Source organism: Merops nubicus, unplaced genomic scaffold (genome assembly GCF_000691845.1).
Source record: "Merops nubicus isolate BGI_N331 unplaced genomic scaffold, ASM69184v1 scaffold4178, whole genome shotgun sequence".
Classification (NCBI taxonomy): domain Eukaryota; kingdom Metazoa; phylum Chordata; class Aves; order Coraciiformes; family Meropidae; genus Merops; species Merops nubicus.
The window spans coordinates 89,828-113,276 of NW_008626190.1; the positions used below are offsets into that span (position 1 = coordinate 89,828).

At 35.7% G+C, this 23,449-nt stretch overlaps 1 protein-coding gene across 1 annotated transcript in view; it reads right to left on the reverse strand.

The window, feature by feature from the left end:
* Positions 1–23,206, reverse strand: part of ARID2 (AT rich interactive domain 2 (ARID, RFX-like)) — a gene marked incomplete at its 5' end in the record, with an annotated part of 100,148 nt that extends 76,942 nt beyond the window's left edge. Inside the window, 1 exon segment of the mRNA XM_008945899.1 lies at positions 23,106–23,206. Coding sequence (XP_008944147.1) covers positions 23,106–23,206 — 101 coding nt within the window.
* Between the last annotated feature and the right edge of the window lie 243 nt (positions 23,207–23,449).

Consider the following 23,449-nt stretch of genomic DNA (forward strand, 5'->3'; position numbering starts at 1 on the left):
GTTCTGTATTTTCATGTGGTAACCAGCAGATTCTACATTACAATCCTGTTACTGAGCAGCAGTGCAGGTCTATGTGTACAAATAACCCAGAGGAAAGTCTCTCAGTCACCTCTGCAGTTACCTCAGGATGAAAAGGAAGATCCTGACTTCCACTACCCGCCTGCTTCCTAGACCTGACAGGAGCCATCTGGCCCATGAGCAAGAGTGACGGACATGATGTGCAATTGCAGAAGAAAGTCTTGTATCATCCCAAGTAGATCACTTGTATAAACTTCTATTTTCACAAATGTAGCAGGTACTGATCATCAGATAAACCGCGCAATATCCAAGTACGTGCTCAGAAAGACTAATTATTTTGCCAGAAAGCTAGTTATGTGAAAATATAAAACCACCCTAAATTATATACTCAGAGCCAAAGGTTAGAATTTTGACAGCGTATCAGATTTCAAATCTTTATTTCTTTCAGAAAGCCTGATCCAATTCCTATGAAATTTAGTAGAACTTATTTTAACTGGGTTTGAATCTAATTCACAAGAAAATTACAGAACCAAGAACACAAGACCAAGCCCTTCCACTTTATATCCAAAAAAAAAAAAGATTGCCAACAGCAAATAGCAGTATAACATTCTTCCCTTCTCATTCAAAATGACTAAGCATTTTGATGTTTGAGCACATTTTCCAGGCAAAAGTTATCACATAAAAATTACAAATAACTACTTTAATGAAAATACCAAATACACCACTGATGGAAGAAAGTGTTAGTTATTCATTTGTTTTTTTTCTTCAATGAGTTAGAAAAAAAAAACATAGACAATAGTAATTTCTGCCCATTATTGCAGTAAAATTTGTTTCTCCTCTCTCTTTAAATAAATGTCTAGTCAAATAATGGAAGCTCTCTGATCCTGATTTGTTTCCAGATGTTTTCTCCAATATCGTCAATTATTGAGTGATACCAGAAACTGCCTAGTTAGTTCTACATTTTCTGTAAATAGCTATAGCATAACTGATCCCCTTTTTGTTGCCATACATTTTTAAAGAAGCATTATAACTATCTTCCCCTATAAACATACTTAACAAACACTGAAAGCCATGACAAAACACAGGTAGCAGAGCCCTGGAGCACTCTGCTCCAACAGATCTGGTAACACCTTGCCTTTTAAACCCAAGAGACATGGCAGTTGCAATGGGGATTAGTAAGAGAAATAAACAATATCTATTATAAATGTTTAAAGATTAACGTAGTGGGCACGATTTCATCGTGTACAGTCTATTACTGAAACATCATAATTAATAATGACATTATCTGTAGTGCTTTTCAAACATTTTAAGGTGGTAAAAAAAAAAAAGAGTAGTATATCAAAGAGATTGTGATTTATTCCTAAATTAGTAGCTTGTCTATGTCAGTAGGCAGCCTATTCCCTGTCCAACACCACATGCTTTGAGAGTGCACATTTGGATATACAGTTCATATGCAGGGTGAAATATCTTTTTAAAAACATCTTTGATTAAACAGAGAAAAATTACTAAAGGTAGTCGCATGCTGCAAAAGCTTGAAGGGTTGTAAAGAATATACAATGTCATAGGGCAAGATTTTTTTATGCATTTCACATCTGATCATTTTTTAAACAAAGCATTTGTTGGAAAGTATACTTCCAAAATATTTTATCCAACCACTTGTGCAAGTTCAAATACCCCAAAAATAGAGCCATAAACACTAATCTACAAATATATGACAAATGTCTACACTTTTGTTACCGGCACACAACTTCAACGCATTCCCAGCTTAAAATCCTGAACCTCCAAGAACTTTCATGCAAAGGACCAAGCAGTTTGAAGACACCACAACATGTACAAAGCACTGCGGAAATACAAAAGCAGAAACCTGTAGTACTGTTCAAAATTGCAAACATTTGCCATTATAATTCTGCATGTCTAAAGACAGATTGATAGATATCTCGATATACATGTCATTTTATACAAACCAAGGCCTATGGAACTAGGGAGTTTAACTTGTTGAAAACTACACTAGTCTGAGTTATGTCTGTACACAGTAATAAACCATAACAGTTGTTAGTTTGGTTGACACTGAAAGTACAAATAAGACATTTATGTAGCTATTATTTTAGCTCTAAGAAAATGTGAAATTAAATGAGGTAAACTAACCTTAAATAATGAACACAAACATAACACTGCTGTTTGAAACATAAATGGAAAGTTCAGAAACAATAACACCACTTAGATTACATGCAGTATTCCTTACAGGATCTAAATGGTGTAACAATTTACCTGTACAAAACTTGAACTGGCCTACCCCTTATCTGTCAGATTTGGGAACAGACAAGGTATCTATCTAGATCACAAACCCAGAAGCACTACTTTCACAGTCTGAATGCTTTATCTGCCATATGCTACAAAGTTGCTTTTTAAATTTGACTTCCACTTCGGGGAAAGAAAAGAAAGTCATTAACATTTATGCATACAACATTACAGAGGTGAGATAAATATTTCATTTTAACTCTCATGGAAAAAAAAAAAGGTGTTAACTTTTCAGATGCACTGTACATTTTCTTGAATGTTTATAAAATGATCATAGTAAATTTACCAATGGGAGCAATGCTATATTCACTTATTTTTTTTATTAATACCACATTTAATTTTTTCAATTGGCACTCCAGTAACTGGTTTTGACTAATAAATATTTTTAATTTAGATACTCTTTAATGAATTAGAATTTAAAATTTGATAGAAAATAGAAGATTTTCTTCTTAATCAAAACTAGACATAACTTCTAGTAAAACTCACATATATCGTAATAAAAAGCTCACTAAAAGAAACTGTTACAGATGTGCAGCAATGCTGTAGCTTTCACCAGACCAAAGTTTCAGTCTTATACAGCTTAGTTTTTCCCTTTTAATAATGTCAACATTTAAATGAAATCTGCAATATTCAACTTTGATTTCATCTTTTAACTGTATCTCATACAGGCAACGATAAAACATCACTGAAAAAAAAAAAAAACAACCAAACAAACAAGTTCAGAACTTCCTTATTTTTCCCTCACCTGTAGTGTTCATGTCACAGCCTAACAAGAAATGGAAGTCACTGAAAAACCACGCTTCTTTCAGTGTTGCAAATTGAACAACTAGTTCTACAGGTGTTTCAAGTTTAAAGGATGCTCTGTCTTACAGGTGTGGCCTCACTACTGGAGAAGCATAAAAGTGACATACAAGCAGCATTTGTCACCCTGTCTATAATCTGACACTAATACCAATACAGTCAGACAGAGTCTGTTCTGTTCCATTATAGGCAAATGTGATGGAACCAATTGCTCCCAGAATACACAGGAACAGATTTCTGCATTTTCAAACTAAAAATGTGAATTGCATTTATTTCCAGTATTGCCTTGCTATTTTCCATCAGCATGGAGAAAACAAATAGTTTAGATCACAGATAACTCCCCAATTTGTCTCATCCTGAACAGTAAGTATTATATTATACATATTCTATTTATATGCCAGTTTCATCACGAAGCCTTAAATCAGGTAATTTCCATTGTCTTATTTAAGTACATAAAGTAAGGGGAAAAAGATACTTAATAGGGGAAAAAAAATACTTACTAGTGTATACTATGTAATGTTTCCCAAAACATTAAAGCTTCTATATTTTGAAAGTGCCATACGTAAGAAACTAGCACAGGGATAAACCAGATGCTGTTGTACTTCACGTTAGCAACCTATCAATATTGTTTCAATGAACTGCATTATGAAAGAGTAACACTTAACACCCTGATTTCTGAGACTGACCTATTCAACCACCATAGCTGGTTCCAATCAGACACTGCTTCTAAAGCACAGCACTGATGTTTTGTGAAAATATATTACACACTGCCCTCTTTCCTATTCTCATAGGAAAACCTAATCCCAAATCACCATATCATAAATACTCTGCACTGGAACTATTTGTGATACCATCATCAGGGATTGCAGCATTAGATAAGAAAAAAGCAACAAGCTAATCCTAGCAAGGATTTTATTTCCCTGTAAATACTCCTTATGATAAAACACAATTCACAAACACCCAAACTATATTCTCCCCACTTTTTTTTTTCTCCCCAAACTTCTCCAGAAAGCATTAAATATTCTTCCATTTCACAGTACTTATAATGGTGCTTCTGTGAAAAACCCAAGTGTCAGCATGCACTGGGTTGTTGGTTTTTTTGGTTTTTTTTTTTTGTTTTTTTCCCCTTCTTTTGTTAAAAGACAACAGTGAAGAAAAAAAAGGCTACTTGTCTTCTGTACTGTCTTTATGCAAAACTTTGTCTTTTATAAATGCACAAATATGTGACTCTTGGAAAATACTGAACCCCTTATAACAGGTAGATAAACTTCTACTTTTTACCTTCAAGACTATCTCACTAAGAGTTTTATATTTTTATATCATCTGAAAAAATGGTGGCAACTTTAACAATTCTTGTTAAAGTTACTTAAAACTATGCTGCAAAACTAACTGTTCTTGGTAGCTCATAGAAGTTCCTAAGAAATTAGATTAATGGTCTCCTATTTCTGCCTCTTTATATATCCACCATCAACTCTTAAGCATGTCTAGAACTGTGGGAGTAAGTCTTGAGCCATTTTAAGAAACTATATCAATACCAAATCAAGCAAATAATACCAACACTTCCCAAATTATATATAGTTTTCAGGGTTGTGGTGGTGATGCCTGTTTGTCTTAAACGTAAACTCCTTTGAAATCTAATTTCCTGAAAAGAAATAAGAAAATTATAAAGCAATGCATTACTAATTTTTCCAACAGCCTAATAGTACTAGAGCTTAAGAGGAAGAAAGTAACCATCCCAAAGGTCATGAGCTCCCAGTATTACAAGATGAGTTACAAGAGACAAAAAACAACTTCTGCATCCCCCTTTGTCTAAAGATGGGAAATTTCTGCCATGTTTGCTCATTTTCTTGTGTCTAAAAAGGAAAAAAGGAAACCAGCACAACAGCAAAAATTACAGAACAGTGAGGTCTTCAGAAAAACCAAGCTGTTCTTTGCCCACCATCACTACTTCTGAGTCCGAGAAAGAACTCGGGTATCATCCTGGCTACAGCATATTACTCTCTTGACAGTGGCATAGGTGCCGTTAGTATTTAGTTATCATTCTGACATGCTGTCAAATTAACCTCAAGAATGCAAATAAAGAGAGAAAGAGAAAGACAATTTCAACTACCCAAAATGTAGAGAAATCAGAATGTAACAATGGGACAAATGAAAGGTACTTCTCTAACTACATGGCCTTGACCTTGCCAAATTGCAGTAATCTGCTACAGCCAAAAGTAGTTCTGGAAATTTAAAAAAAGTCTGAAATTATCATAATGGAAGAAGTAAGTAACGAACTGCTAACAGCCTTCGTACTACATTAAATCTAAGACATCTTACCTCTGTCCACAACCATAAACAATTAAAGCAAAAACCCAGAAAAGAATCCTTATCCGTTTAATTTTGAGTAATTATGTAAATTGTCCCTCAGGTAAGTGCTTCTGACATTTTTGGAACAAAGGAAAATTAGTCTTGGTTAAAATAATTATTTTAACTGTAGATAGATGAATTGATCCAAATTGTTCCAAGTTTACAGTTTTTATTTTTTTAAATACCAATGAGACTATTTTCCCTCCACCCTATTTTATAAAGAATATCACAGTAAGAGCCACTCTTACCAAAACTGTACAACCGTAAAATTCTATTATGCTAACCATAATCTTCAAATAATGATACATTTAAATATATGATTCACTTCAGAGATGTGTTTATTATTGCAACACAATGCATATCTTTAAAATATTTTTACTTTCTACAAATATTTTTGATCTAAAAAGTACACATTGTAAAACCTTATTACATATTTTATGTTTTGTAGTAAATGCATATTAAGAACTATTTATTTACCAGAATTAAATTTGTTTTACATAGTGTATATTTGGTATGTAGTGTAGTTCTCAAACGTACAATAGCAACATAAACACATTTTGGATTAATCACATTACTATTAGGTAGATACCTTGCATAAAATGGAGTACACAGGAAAACTTCTGAAACCAGGGAACCCTGCCACCATTCATTGTCCCATTCAGAGAACATACCTACATTTAAAATCTATAGGAAGCAGCTTTATTCACCTGCCTGACAAAACTACATAGAAGCTTGGCCGCAATTCCTCCTCACTCTTCCCTACAAGTCATATGCAGGTATCATCAGATTTATACCAGCTACAAATTTGACACTTCTACTGTCCTTACGGTGTCTGATTAAAGAGCAGAAGTACTGCAGTAGCCTCTTCACTATTTCTGCAGGAAGGCAACCGATTACTTGTGTTCATAAGCAACATGCAATATTAAGATCAAGCCAACACTGAGCCAACTCTAACTACAGCTGAAGTAATTTATTATTGAGATCACTATGTACAGTAAAGCCTAAAAGTGATTGATCTTACTGTCGTAGTAGTAATTTTTAGAACAGGAATAGAAAATATTTGCTTACCCTTTTTTATGTAAAAGAGTACTGCTTATTCCAGTGATGAAATAAGGGACTAAATACATGAAGACTAGAACCTCTAGGGCAAGTTTACAAACTGGTAAAAACCCTTCATAATCGGGGTGGCCTCAACCATACCTATAAAATGCAGAAGCAACTGACTGAGAAGGACCAGCTTGAGAAAGGTCAGAGGAACACTGCCTACTAAAATTTAGTGATAACTATCTCTGATTAATCAGGACACTCCCATTTAGGTTTTAACTACACAAAAATACAACTACTACTATGAGCAAAGGAAGTTCCTAGTTCTAATCTATACTTCTGCAACACTTGAACATAATAAGACAGGAGATATTAAAACTTGCAAATTGAGAAACTGCTCCTTTGCGAGATAATTTTTGTGGATCCATACTTCTAAGATAGAGGCTCAAAACCACAAAAAACCTAGCACCAGGCTAGCCCACAGTGACATTCTTCCATTGCTAAAATAGCCTTCCACTGCCATCATTTCCTTTTTAGTAAAACATTTCCAAAAAATCTCATTTAGTTAAATGAAATTTCTTTGTTATGAAATATTACACTTTCTATACAACTGCAAAGTGTGACTCCCAACAATCCATTTGGAGTCAACAGATGTTCATTATAAATAACATTTTGTTCAATTAAAAATAAGCCTGCAACCTCCAGGGTGAGAACTACAGTACATGAAAATAAACACTGTTTCAATGGAACACCTTTTGTAAGATGGTCTTATAAAAAAAATCTTGCCAACTGTAGGGAAGGTCAATGTCACATACTGTAAGGCATTACTGAATATAAATATGTAATATTTTCTAAGATTAAGATATATCTCTTTTACCGTAAGAGTGAAAAACACTTGTGGTAGTCGTTCCCAAACTTTTAGCTGGGGAACTGGATCCATTCAGACTCAGAACTGTGTTTTTCCATCGACACCCTCCCAATTACTGGACAAAGTATATGCAACCAAAAATGGAATATAATGCAACTCCACCATAGACTGTATTTCAACCTTGATTATTAAGTAGGGTGCAACAGAGAATATCCCAAGAGGCAGCTGACAGCCGAGAATCAGCTTTAAAATTCTGAGGTGTTAAGATAGTACAAGAAAGAGGTGGAAGATCAACCATTTGCTTAATAGTATGTATGTTGCTGATAGAAAGCATACCCATTTTTTTTAGAGAAAGTTTAAGGGGGGGGGGGAAATCAGTCCTGCAGGTTATCTCATTTTTGCATTTCAATCAACATTTATTTCTTCCTTTTGTTGGTTTATGTTGCAGTCTGTATGTCCTTGAACTCTTCAGTTAACATCCAGGTCACCATTTGAACATGAGTGCCCAGAAAGATTCATGAAGATTGAGACACAAAGGGGAAAAAAAATAAAACAATAATGTCAGTCACATCCAGGTAAGTACTGTTGTTTGTTAGAAAAAAAAAAAATACTTCCATGGGACTTCCCTCCTCTAAGGGAAGATGCTCTTGCCTTGTGTAACAGGAGCTGATTATTGCCAGGCACTACAGTTGTGCTCTCTGAACGGATCAGCACTTATAAAGTTTAAGAGAGGTTCACAGCAACAGTACGTTATGCTTTAAAAAGCAAACAAACAAACAAAAAAACCACACCACCAAACACCAAAACCAACCAGAAACTCTCCAAGAGACTTTTTTTTAAAATATTATTTGAATTATTTCAAAACAAAAAACCCCAAACTGTAACCAACTCTGTTATAAGGAAATAAATACAAAATATTACATAAATACTGCCTTAAGTATCCTACTAGATGGCTCCTGGAATTTATCATCTTTTTAGGCATTTAAGTTCCCACTGTAAGAGCTATCAACCTATAAAGGACTTGAGCCTTGGCAGAATCTAATTTAACAGTATTTGTTTTCAGATGCTTCTCCATTCCCCCTCTGACAAAAGGTCCAAATCTGTACTAAGGAGTCTCTTGTTTCCTTACTGATGGTGTGTTACAAAATTTCCTAACCATGCAGCATTTATGCTTGCTTTCTTACATTCTATTTTCAGTTTTATATTGTTTATAATAATAATTACACATGAGGTGTATGGCTGATTAAGTCCAGCTATTTGTACTCTTTTCACCAAATATCCTCATGGTGCTACCATAATTTTGTTTGATTATGTATCTTGATTACACAAGAATTTCTCATGGTCAAGGGAAATGTTTTCAAGCATAATTCAATCTGTTTTCCACTCACTCTACTTGTGTCAACACTTCCAGCTTCTGGTACCATCCTTTCATGACTCTACCATTTTAGTTTTCAAATTACATTAATCTGCCTATGGTTGCCTTCTTGATTTTTAATGCATATTACCTCAATTGTTATGCTTTTTGCATATAAAATCTATATACACACTGACATTCTGCACGACTATCTGTGACTACAAAAACTCTCCCATTCTAGGACCACTCCTGGCAAAATGTCTCTACTCAGCTTTCTTGAAAGTAGCTTAAAAATAACAATCTCTTTCATCATCATGTATCTTCATTTTAGAACTAAGATGTTGTGATCTTTCTTTCTCATCTAGTATCCACACATTTGCTACTCTAAAGCCTTCTGAAGTTTCTACTAATTTGATCATTCTCATTAAACTGCTGCTCCATTTTAAGCATTAGCCAAAACCCCTACTTATCTCCAGTAAATAACTTCCAGGACAACTACAAAACTGTTCAGACCTGAAAATTACCTAAGTGACAAGACTTGATGCACTGTAGGAGATAGAAACGAGTTTAAAAGGGAGGGAAAAGAGAAAAAAAAAAAAAAAAAAAAAAGGATTTCAAGAATGAATACTTGCTTAAATATGTGGAATCCTTTCCTCTATATTCCCTGTGTTGTTCTTCCTGCTAAGTCCATAACGGGATTTCCTTGGGTATGCAGGACAATCTCCAGAAATGTAAAAGGCAGGCAAACAAAAAGCACCTCTTTCTCAGAAAATTAAGCAAAAAGGCAGTATGAATAACTTACTAAACCTGATCTATTAAAAATAAACAAATAAGTAAACAACAGCAGAACTAGGCAGTTCAAGACTAGAATCTGCTAGCTTGTCCCTCTGCAGTTGATGTAGTCAGCGAAACCCTGAAGCAGGTCTCCATGAAAGCAGAGCTCTACAATTAAAACAAAACAATCCCTCTCCACCACCAAAACCCTAAAAGCAGAGTTCATCTCACTACTGGGGGACAACTGCAGCAGCACAGCAGGCACTCAAGGGACAGCAGGGCTGTCTGCTTGAAAAGGGATAGATACCACAAGCTGCTATGTAAGATAACAGCAATAATTTCTGGTGTACCCAGGCAGGCCAGAATGACAACCTATGCTTTTTCCACCTTCCTCTATGCACTGAGGCATGGCCAAAGGTAGAAAAAGGACATAGGTACCCCTTTTAAATAACGTGTTGCTTTTATTCTCTGGAGACATCAGTATGGCTGACAGCTCAAAACAGAGTGGCAACAAACACTACTGCTAAACACAAAATTGCATTATCTTTAGTAGAGAAAAAAATAATAGCAAAAATACTTCCAATCATAGCAGAAACAAAAACTGTGAGGCTGTATAATATCTGTATACCAGGGTGGAATTTGCAGAGCTGCATTAAAAATATGTTTTGTTCATATCTTTGACTAATTTCCCTGCCCTTTAGTCACAAATTATTTTAATCAGAACAACTTACATTCCATAACATGGAGCAGTTTTAAAGAGCCATTTCCAGTTTGGAAGTTTTCTTTCCAAATTACAGAAGCCCAAGACTCAGGACAAGCAACAGTTCCGTATCGCCTATGATCAAGAACTGTCAAGAAGAAACCTACTTCCACCTGGAAGATCCAAACTCAGTCTCTAAATCTTTGTGTTTATAGATATTAAAAAAAAAAAAAAAATTCTTAGGATTTTCTTAAGTCTGCTCCATTAAATCTTTTGCTTTCTTGTTGAAAATTCATTCTTAACATATATATAGTATTAGAGATGGGACAAAGTCCATGCTACCTATCCCAAGTTTGAGCTGACATCCAGTCTTGTATATACTATACATATATATACACTCACGTATATAATAAAACTCATGCATTTCTTATATAATAAACATACAAAATAAAATACTCATAAACATTACTAATTTTCTCAAAGTGACAACAGCGTTTGAAGAAATCCTTACTGTTCTACAACATCCTTCCTAGCTTTAAGTGCAGCAATGCCCATGAAGAAATATTTTCTAAAATGAGACCTTTCTCCCTGCAAGCTCTTTAAGGAAGATATAAAAACCTTTATTTGATTATATGCAATTTTATGCCTTTATGATATTTTAATATAAGGATAAAAGTAACAGTAATTGTGATGATGATAGATTTTTTTAAAACCAAAATGAAACTGGTAAATTCAGTGTTAATGAAAACTATAAACTAACAGAACAGAAATTAATGCTGTTCATGCAGCACTGGTAGTGCAAGCAAAGATGCAGAACCACTAAAAAGTTTGTACCAATAAATCAGAACCCCACTACAGAAAGCAAATGGTACAACTCAAGTCAGAGACCACTCAGCACTTTCCAAATAATGACAGACTTCACTCAGTAGCAACCCAGCATCATAAGGCAATTAATATCCAATGGCCAGTTTAAATGAGGGAGTTGGCCATTAAGACTAACTTCTTAGCATTTGACCGCATAATTCCTCCTCTTCCTACTACACTATCAACTCCATCCACCCTTCCAAACCCTATGCTCTCCACCAGCATTCCTACATTCCTGCCTCCTCACCCAACGCATGAAAGCAGCCTGCTCACTCTGTATGCACATTCCTCCCCTTTGCAGTTTCTCTACCTGTGCTCAAATGCTCTCCTCTCCCCTGTCATTAAAACACCTCCAAATACCTTTGTCCTCTTCTTTGGCCTATGGGCAACTGAGAAGCAGCCTGTGCTACTTGGCCCAACTGGAGGCAGAGTCAGTGTGTGATAACTCCCAGTGGGGTAGGTGACCACTCAGAGTACAAGTGTCTTCTGCCAGGCCAGCAACCGAGCAGCACACGTGCACCTTAGAGCCTCCAAGCTGCACGCTTGGATCAGTTGGCTGCCTCATTAGGAGACGTGCATACTCCTGATGGGCATCTGCTAAATTAAGAAACATATGAAGTCTCTGATGCCACTAACAGTAGAAAATGGATACCATCAGAACCAAAAAAGCCTTGAGGAAAAAGGCACAGCCTTAAGAGTCACTTCCACCTGTGGCCTTCTACAGCAGACTCCTGTACAACACACCCTTTGAAGTTTCATCTAGTAAGGCAATCAGATCAACAGTCCTGGATATTTATATCGATGCTGTTATATGGTATGTGAACAATCATATTTATGTTGCAACTACTGCACTATAACTTTCCATCATTATGTCCACAATATAAAAAAGGTTTCAATCATATTTATGGTGACCTTCCGAGTATTTTAAGTCAGCAATACTACAGATCACACTATACTAGTGAAATTATAATACAAGTAAGTAAATTCTTTGATGAGTTTCTGAAAGCAATAAATAATGTGTTTGTTTTTTTGTTTTTTTTTTTATTTTCCTTACTCAGGTACATCACCAAGCAGCTCCCTCCGTCCCAAAAACCAAGCTTGAGTTAATTTACTCATACAAAAAACAGATCCTGTTGCTTTCATAAACTCTTTAAAAAGAAAACAACCACCAAATCTGGAGTCTGCAACATTTGCATGCATGCAGAGACCTCCTAAAGACAATGAAATAAAATGGACACTGTTTACACCAATTTTGGTATCTTAAGTTTTGAAAGTATCTTTATTTACTTCACTTTTTTAGTTTCTTGCCTTGCTAAAGCAGGCACATCTTCTGTTAATATACATGGTCCAGATCTTACACCTGACCTCTACAAGCATGCTGAAGGACTGACACGGGATGTCACCTACTTCAGCCCAGCTCTGAAGAGAGATGAGATTCTACCTAAGCAGATCTGGAGAGTATTCCACATGGGCAGAAGCCTGCAGACACAGCTCTTAGAGAAAACCTATGGAAGTATGTAGTCACCATAAAACTAACAGAATAATTTTGCCTTCTACCAGGCATGTAAGTTTATGGACAATAATAGTTTTTAACTGTATCACACACGAATATCCACACAGAAGTGTATCAGAAGCCTATTTAGGGAACCTGGGTGTTTGCAGTTACATGCAAAACAGCAGAGTATTTTTAAGTCACTTTTTTCTTTGATCTTACTTAAGAAGCACTTTCTTCAACCGCTCTGTTAAAATACAATTAAACTGGTTTTTAGCAGAATGAAAGCGACTACAGAAAAATGAGATTTGCATACTGGCAATGTAAAAATCTAAACAGAAAAAAAATAAGTTGTCTTCATCTATAAGAAAAAACACCTTTCTGGGAATGTCTCTGTATTTCAGTAATAAAATTATATTGACTCTAGGACACATTAATGAAACTATACTAAACATGATGAAGTCATTGTCGCCAAGCATTGTGCTTTGATTTTCTAACCTTTTACACTTGTACTATGACTCCATATGCAAGGACTACACGTTACACAGATGAGCACATGGCATTAAACAGGGTAACAAGTTTAGGTAAGTTTGAAGGAAATAAAGTCCTCTGAAGCATTTGAAAAAAAAATGCTTACTTAAAAGTATTCCAAGATGTATGGTGCTTAGGGCCCTGTATACTCTTCAAATCAAATTAAACACAATAATTCACTACCAAGGTCAGCCTTTGCACATGATTGTGCTCAGAAACAAAATTTTCACTAAAAACAAACAAACAAACAAATCTATTTCCCTCCCTTGGAATTACAGAAATGTAAGAACAAGCAAAATGCATACCATTCTGCAGTGCCTGACTGGGTCTACAGAGTACCTGAAAGCACATTTTTCAGGTGTGTGAAATACCCTTCAGATATTTGTCTGGATCTTGTGAATTCTGCATGTCCACAGCTGCAGGAATTTTTTTTTTTCCCCAGGTACGATGGAATCTATTATCGTTTTGCTGTAAAATTCAGTATTTTACTGTTGCTAGGCACCTGACATTTAGTGCTTTGGCCTCTTGCCCTTTTACCTGCATACACCTTTCCTTTCCTTCAATTTTCTTTACAATTAGGAATTCATTCAATTACAGTAAATATTCCATGTGCAGTCAACGGCTACAGACACCAAGGGGTCAAGGAACAGCAAGACGAATTCCAGCTTGTAGTCAAAGATTGAGAAGATGATGATTATCAGAGAATGAGAAACAAAAAGACCTGTGAGCTAGGCAGCCAAGGTAACCAGTATTGCAACAGAGAATCCCCCTCAGCCCATAAGCAAAGGAAAGGACTTCTGAACTGGTCCGCATGAGTGGCACCACGGAAGGCAAGATAGTGGGGAAATGACGCCGAGAAAGCACACTCAAAACCTCAGAAATATCCAATATTGAGATTAATCAATTACCACATTAGATGATGAGTCAGAACTATGTGTACCTATGTGAGGGGAAAAAGGGTATCTCACAGTGATACAACTGATTAATACTGCTATGGAATTTATTCCCATCTACCACAGTGAGCACAAGGCTCTATTATGAAGAATACTCTCCAGATACAAAGTTAAGGTTGCACATTCATACTTAAAAGAGGTCATTCCTTATTTTTTCAGGTATTTACCATAGTACTATATGAATATATACTGTTAGAAATGAGAATTTTCCTAGGTCTTCACAGATGTTACTGTGTGGATAAAAGCGTCCAAGAAACAGTCATGTATCTTCAGTGCTTCAAAACTATACTATGCTCCCCAAAATTACACAGGACATATGTGAATTCTGTAACATGTCACCATTCACCTGGCCATTGTCTGGATTCTGTATCATTCAATCAAAGTCACTAGAACCCAGACACTCCTGAGCAAAATAACCATTGAAGGGAAGAACTGTTCTCAAGTTTATTTTCACAATTTTTAATACAAATATACTTTAAGAAAAACAGAAAGATCCAGCCCACACATTTCTACACCTATCCTACACCATAATCATTGCTAATATACTCAGAACATGCTACATTTACCCCTAAAGTAAATTATTTTCATTTAGTTTAATTAAGTCCCTGGGATGTATACCAAACGAAAAGTTATCCCAACACATTATTTTCCTGTAATACACGTTATAGCACTTCAAAGAACTTTAACAGAGCTACTAGAAGTTAGTCATACGATTTAGTGGTTTACAGAGCTGAGAATCTCTATGTGTGGATTATCATGGAAGCATGGCAACCTTTGGACTGGGATGCAGAAGCCAACCAGCAGACGTCACAGCACCTAACAATGGAGAAACGCACACAGCTCTAAGTACAACCCAGCTAAACTTCCGCAAACATCTGAGAAGTCCAGCTAACACTGCAAGAGAAAAGGTGTCTCTAAAACTGAATTTTAGGCACCTGTGGATTGCCAAATTACACCATAAATTATTCTGAAAGACTATTAATCTGAACAGTGGCTCCTCCCACCGCAATAAAAAAGGAACGCAGCAGGAACACAGTTCACCCTTGAAGACAAACATGCTCCAGTGCATCCTTCCACAGAACTCCACTCTGTTATAACAGTATGCAATCCGTTCTCCCAGCATAGCTGTCTTGCTACAATTTACCTGCAGTTAACTGCATGCACATCCAGTCTGAAGATAGGAAAACAAAAAGTAGAGAACTCAGCGTCACACTACCTTGTTGCTGAAAATCTAATTCAGGATTGTTTAGACTTGAACTTGTTGCTCCAAGGAGACTGTATTTTAGATCTGATACCCAGCTCACTAATCTAGTGCCTCAGGCAAAGCCTAAGCTCACTATTCTGGGTACCATCTTGCTGTTTTATTATCCTTCCTTAAGGTAAGCTCCTTTCTTTCAACCGTTCCAACATTTCTCTGCTTAGGTATCCCAAGTTTATTTATTCCCTAAGGAATAAAGACTGTTCTTCCTCTCATCTATGCTATATTTTCTGCTTCTCCACACTGCAGAGGGCAAACAAGCTTATGAATAGTTTTCTTTTCCTCATATATTCCTAATTTATATTCATTTTCAAATATTTAAGATACGACATAGAAGGATGAAGAGACACAATCCCTGCATTAAAGAGCTTACAGTCTCACACTTCCCTGTGAGATAGGTAAACAAACATCAGTATTTTCACTTTATAAATATGAATACAAAGATGGCAAATGATTTAACTAAGGCCACAGAATAAATATGTATCAGACTGATAACCAGACACAAGATCATGTGATGGGATCTCTGGCCTATACCCAATTCTCTCTGTGAACTATGTCTTCTAATGATGTGGACTGATACTACCGTTACCCCAAGTAGTTCCAATTAAGCTGCAAGATACCACCAACATTCTGAGCAAGCATTTTAAAACAAAACACAGCAAAACAAAACACAAACAATCCAAAACATAATCTGTTACACACTTAGTTTTCAGTTTTCCAGTTCACAGAACAGAATATTATCCTGGTTTATTTTTCAAACAGTGCTTCCTTAACTATTGATTAAAGGGGAATTTAAAAGAAAGTAAATAGTAGCCCCCTTTTATGGATGGTTTAACTAAGGTTCAGGAAGAAGAGATTTGCCTGTCAGAACTGGATTCTAGCATTATTAAAAAAAAAGGCTTTACTGTATTTGGATTTCATTCCTATTTGACATGTACTCTCAAAGCAACAGCCTGAACCTCTGTGTACCTCTAGTACTTGACCTGTAAAACTTAACACATTATACTTCTCTATTTCAGTACTGCAGAGAGTGGGGAAGAGGGTAGAGAAGAAAAGAGTATGAAAGTCTTATTAATTGAGGTTTAGCTGCAAATAAACAAGGTAATTAAAACCTACTAGCTCTAAAATAAAAAATAAAACCCCCTTTTCTTAGCCCAGGCTTATTCCACTTTGCAAGGAAAGAATAATACTCTTGCATTCCATATGCATTCTTAGTCCTGTTGTATTATGCTTACCATTTATTCAAATCTAAGACATTAGCTATTAGTGATTTTAAAGCATAAATTATTTTTGATACTGTTTCAGTGAAAGATTAAAAAAAATTGTAAAATGGTCCTAACATATAAAATTTCCATCAATTATTAAAAGATTCAGTAGGTCCTGAAAGTCATCACAGTGCCTACAGTACTGTCAAAAACTTGCTCTTTGTAGGTTATTAGTCCCGACATCTGTCTAGATAAGCTTTCAAGTTAAACAATCAGAATTCTGTATTAAAACTGAAGAACAACATTCACCCCTCCCCAAATAAACCAATATATTTCAGATTAGCAGTGGTGAACTACGTCACTTCTAACAAAACACTTGTGAAAAAAATAATTAGGAAGACAAAATACATTAATATTCATTGCTATTTTTCCCCTACATTTTTCAGCAGTGGAGTTTACCCTCTAAAGAAAATATCAGAAATTTTGACAGAGGCCAAACTCACCTGCATAGTGACTATTATCACAACGTAACTCCAAGAAAGAGCAATTTTAAGGTAGATATGTTTCCTTTCACCTGCTGCTTGCTCTCCTCAGAAGAGGTCCAAAGCAAATTTTGTACTATAGAAGTTCCATTTTCTTTCAAGCAAATTGCCAGCAATTCTGACAACATCCATCCAAATAAGTAACTTCTATTGAGAGGCATTCTAAGATATTAACAACCAACCCTAAATAAAGGTTTGTAGCATGAACAGTTACTAGTCTTGATTGTGAAGATGTTGGCTGTATGATTACAGTACAACTAAACCAAAGCTCCCCTGCAACTATGTAAAATATTTGCTTCAGACTTAAAAGCAATGCCTTGGACTGAAACACGCATTACAATTCTTATCTTGAGAGGAGAAAAATAATTTTTAAAAGAAATCATAAAAATGTCACCTATGTATTTGTTTCCTGTCTTGCCAATGTCTGCACGATTTGTGACAAAATCATGCGTAACAGATTCCATAGGTGAGGTTTGCAGTGTTGCAATAAAAGTTTGTAGCTATGGAAGATGAAAGTCTTCATTATAGCGTTATTCAAGGAACATGTAAGGTCCTCTGGCCCATCTCATGGCCAGTCCTGGCTCCTTACCTCTTGCCCATGTACTAGTGTCCTGACCAGACTAGCTGTGAATGACCCCTGGTGTGGGTTTCCCCCCTACCCTGCTTGGCATACTACTCAGGAGACCTACAGGTATTTCTTGGTGGGTTTGGTGCTGCTATCTGAATTTTCTCCCTTGGTTTCATCCCAGCTTACACATTAACCCAGCCTCTTGTTTTATTTAAAATCATCTCTCTTTTAAGTATTTAGGCTGTTGAAAACACTTGCAAGATACCGTTTCCCCTTCTCATCCAAAATGTTTTTTTTTAGCCAAGAAAAACATATTTTTTCAAATATTTTTTCAAAATTGATTAGTGCCTTCAGCCTTCTTAACATGTTGTTGCTCTTCTCTACGCTTCTGTGAAGCTGTCCCACCTGTTGCAAAGGCCCTGAAAGTAAACCAGTGCTCCACAGACCGTCATGCAATCTCATTCAAAAACTCATCTCCCACATGGTCAGTGCCTCTGCGGATGCAACCCAAACTCATTCTGATTTCTACAAAGTCTACATATCATATTTCAAATTGGGGCCTGTTCTTCCTGTCAGAAGCATGAAAAAATCCCTTTCATATGAAAGGGAGCTGGGTGTACACAACTGACAGGATTATCAGGCCCATGATAGCACTCCTATCCCTTTTTCAGCAATACTGCTTTCCAGGTTATTCCCTCACAATGAATACCTGTTTTGGATTACTGTCCCTCAACTGGTTTAGCTTGCATTTTCCAAACTAAATCTCATTTGTACTTTCCAACAACGTGCTGAATTTCTTTAGTTAACCTTTTATTTTCTGCCCTGACTTGTGTTCAACTTCCCGCTACCGCTGCCTGCTTAGAAGAGAGCGTTCCGAGAAGGTGAACAGTAAATGAATCCAGTCACTAAATGTGCCCAAAATGGCTAAACTTGTATTACTACATGCATATGTAAGCCCTGATGTTATTCTTTTAGCACCTAAAACTGCTGTGACTCACCAAATCTATTCTTTATACTTTGTTCTATTTTTGTTTATGGTCCTTCAACCAGTTTTTCCTTCAGATGACTGTACGTATCCATAAATAATTTGTTAATGAGAGTATTTGAGATGTATTTGAATTTTAGAAAAATACGTGCATTATTACTACAGCTACAACTTTCTCTTATCCACTGGGGCCTTGAGCCTGAAACCAGATCTGGCAAGCAAGCCAGTCCTGTACTTCTCCATACTTACTGATCCATGTGCAGATGCTGTTGCACTATAAGATCCTAATTTTAAACCCTGAGTAAGAATAACAAAGAAAATTCTTTAGAAAGTAATTTTGCTTAGAAAATTCAAAGCTGCTTATTGTTGTTTCTCTTGTATTCCTGCCATTATTTTACTAGGAAGAGAATCCCTTAAATTCATCTAGTTCTTCAGATCATGGTTGGTATTTTGTATTCACTCCCTAAAAAAAGAAAAAATCAGTACTATTATTCAATTTCTTAGTGGCATCTTGAAGATCAAGTGACTTACAAGTATCTTCACATCTTTTAAGAACCCTCCCTATCTGTCGTCAATAACTAATTTCATATGGTCCTGATTTCTAACTGTTCACACTTTTTCATCCTACTATATACAGAATTTCAGGAAATCCCGCGTAACGCCTTGTCTTTATAGTAACTTCATACAACTTCTCATTTATGAACAGATTTCTTTCCTCTCTACTTGACTTCCCCTTACCTGCCCAATATTTACAACAGCAAATTTACATTTACGCAGTACTAACTCATTTCTGCTGCCTTTGCCAGAAGTTTACAATACACACCTGGTTCCCACCTTTCAGAAATTCTCTGCAGAACTGAGAATTAAACCTGTTTTACCTTACACTTAGTCCTTTCACATAATTTCTCTTAATACAGATAAATACCTTTTAAAAGCAAACTCATGTTTAATTCAGTTAGGCATACTTCATTGGCACATTTAGTTTACGAGGTCTCTCACTCCCCAAGAACAGATGAACACCCCCAACAGAAATAAATGTACTGCTTGTGCGCACCTGAAAACCAACAAAACCTAATATTAAGATACAAGGTCTCATCAACCCAATTTTTTTTTTTAGGACTGTAACCTAGTCAACCAATAACATAAAAACCAGGCTACATTTCATGTTAACTTTCTTTTCACCTACTGTATGTTTACCAATGAACAAAAACATAAAAGCATGCCCACATTACCAATGTTTACATTTATTACCCCATATTAAAATATTTTCATTAACATTATAAAATAATCTTTAGAGAAGCATTTAGAAAATGCTTTACTAATTCACCTCAATTGAGATGAAACATCTAATTTGCACTACATCCAAGGGAATTACACTCTCTGACGCTGTAGTGACTTACAGAACTACATTAACAAGTACAGTCTATCAATGGTTATCGGCACTGTGGCTTTTGACTGCTCGCTAAGAACCACAGTGCATAAATTACTTCACCTGTCAAACAGCTCAAAGCAACACAGGCACAAAGTTTGAACAGCACAAAGACTTTCCCTGGTGTAAATAACTTCTTCCAGTGAGAGAAAAGAGGGAGCAGTGCAAGGGAGAAGGGGTAGATAGGATTGTCTATTATGCTTCCAAATATCACCTATCACAAAGCCTATCAGAATTATATCAGAAGTTTAAACAATTCACATCTTTAATGAAGCCTAACATACATTCCCAAAGACACTCAGAAAAATTCCACAACAGCCAAAATGAAGAAGTTATTTAAACAAAAAAGAGACACCTCACAACTGCCTAGGAAAAAAAACATACCAAATTATTGTTTTGCAAAACATTCCATTTGATCAGCCAACATGACTACTGATGTCACACAAATAATTCAACTTTCTATATTATTTACCCAGTAATCTTAAGTCAAAATGAGAGCATTAGGGATAAGACAGCAAAACGAGCAAGTGGTCCCTGCAGCTTGAGATCTTATCAAACACAGTATGCCAGATGTTTTGCAGAAAGAAGCAACTTTCACCACAAACCACCACGCATCCAAATCTGCAACTGTGTTCATGTAGGTGTGCACTACTGACTCCCTGGGAACTCAGCGGGGTCCCACCTGCCCCGCAGATCCCTCACTTCACAGGAAGTGAGGATAAATATCTATACAAAAGCTGACAGGCCTCAATTTGTTTGGCTGTGTTTGTAAAGAGACTTGAGGAACTTTTTTTTTTCCAAGGGTAATTGCTCAGCAGTTCATGAAAATCCAGCCCTATAAAAAACCTCAGGTTACCTTCTTCAACACAGATAAAGAAAAAGACTGCTTATACTAATTTATCATTAGAGTATACACCTCTCCCCCCCAAACATATCCCCCCCTTCAGCTTCTATGTTAAAGCTAAATGAATGTGAATCCAGCAGAGATATATGTGTAAATACAGTCCTACTACTGCACATGTAAGGCAGTGAACTCAGCTGGGAAACAGTTCACATCAAACTCAGATTATGTGAAAAGCAACAGTGAGTAAAGTAGTAAGTAAAAAAAAAAAAAAAAATCAAAAAACCAAACCAACCGCTAAATACCAATCCACCCCAAAACCAACAACCATGACAGTTTATTTCAGAATGGCCTGAGTAAATTACAGAGATTATGGTAACACAGACATTTTTAAAGATTCTTCATCTTAACAATCAACTTTTGTTTCTAAACTCCAAACAAATAAAAAAAAATTATTTGTATGCAATAATTTGAACATATTTTCAGCAAACGTATTTTAAATGATGTCAATACCAGCATGCCAACAATAAAGGCAACATTTTTGCATGTCTGATTCTAAATTAAAAAGTGGTATCTTATTAAAAATTAAAAGTCATTAGAAGGCTAAATTAACATTAATTTTGGTAACTGTCACAGCCTACAAATGCTTTCAAAACACAGATAAAACCACAAAAGACACACAACCTTCTACTGCAAAAAGTTAGGCCATTCAAACACATGAAATACAGAAACAGAAAGGAAAGGGTAAAACCCAAAAAGCTATTATTTTTCAAATTATATGTAAAATATGTTCAAGTAAAAGACTACATTATCCAACAGGAAAACTCAAAAAGCAAAAAAAAAAAAAGCTTTCTATGATCTGACAAATCTTTAGCAACACTATCTCAATACCATGTAGCAGAGGGGGAAAAAAAAAAAAAAAAAAAAAATCACACTAAGACAGCAGAGAAGGACATCCTGAAGTATGCTTCACACTTCAGCCCTAGGCCTGCTAACAATCATAAACTTAGCTAAAACTATTAACAATGGTCATTTATTTTCTTAGTCTGGATCTTAAAGCAATCATATGTCACCACCAAAAAAAGAAAAATTCAGTAACTACAGATCTCTGACTAAGGTTTTCCAGACATCATTGTAACTCAATAACTGCTCCACTGTGCTATGAACTCTACAGCTTCAAGCTGGAAGTCAATCTAGGACAACCAATAGAAAGTGCACCTGTACAATTACTACATTTCCTAATTCAGGAGGCCAAACCAGAGACAGATGAAGCTTGTGTGTACTCAGATCACCAAAACACAAATCCAAAAGCCCATACATCTTTTGTATGCATTGCACATCTCTATTATCATTAATTGCAATGAAAATAATCATTTATATAATTCAGAAACATAAAATTACATTCCTTAACCAACATACATAAAACTTCAGTCTAGATGAACTATAATTGTATATATATAGCATCTAAAACCACTAAAAACACAATAATTTTAGAATTTTTCACACAAAGAATAATCACCAAAAGTTAATAAAATTATTTTTAAAAAAATCATCTAGTAACTGAACAGAACCACACACAGTAATTTAAAATATTCAATATGAACACCCTGCTACATTTAAAAAATAATCTGCATCACAAAAAATAACCTGTACCACTTCAAGGAGTGTAAGAACTGCAGAAATCTGCTATTTTTCAAGTAATAGAAATAAAAAAAATGTAGCTCTCTGTACTCTAAAATAAAAAATAAATTACTAGCAGCATACATTATAACAACATAATTTAACCAAAGCAGCCTACCTTCCTGCAGATGCATTTTCATTCAGTGTCTGACCTCACTAAGTAGTAAACAAGTTTACACATATCAACACATTTCAGTGCTCCAAAAATTAAGCTAAGTTTCTGTAACTACAATAACATGATCTCTTAGCAAGCGTCCTTTAGTACCGTCGTTCTACAACAATCAATAAAAATGGCTCTGACATGTATTGTTTATAGACTTGAGATCCCTTCAAAGTTTAAGGCTTGCAGACGTAAAATACAAGGAAAATAACTACAAACCAAAATTACCTTTAAATGACCACTGCACCAGACCAGTATGGAATTACAAGTTCTTTCTGCTTTATTTTATAGCATTTCTAAAGAGTAGGGATATTTTTACTATTGCACACACTGAAAGCCAAATATAATCCCACACTCAAAAATACTACTGCAACAGCTTGATAGCACTCACCGCAAGTAATACTGTTTTAAAGCGAAGGCAGCGTTAGAACAACTTCTGGGAAAGTTAAACTCCTCTACAATTTCTCCCCACTGATTCTTCTCTGATACCTGTCAAAAACAACACACAGGCCGAGATACACAACGTACACATAAACATGTCGTTGACAGCGAACACCACAAAAAACCACAAGCTGCCATGAAGCAAATAGATAAATATATAAAAAGAAATAAACAGGAACGTATATGGGATTGTGGACTATATATTTTACTGACAGTCGGTCGTATTCCCCCTTCGGGAATAACCCCGCTTTTCACCGGCTTTCGATTGTATTTATTTTTTAATATATAGGGCAT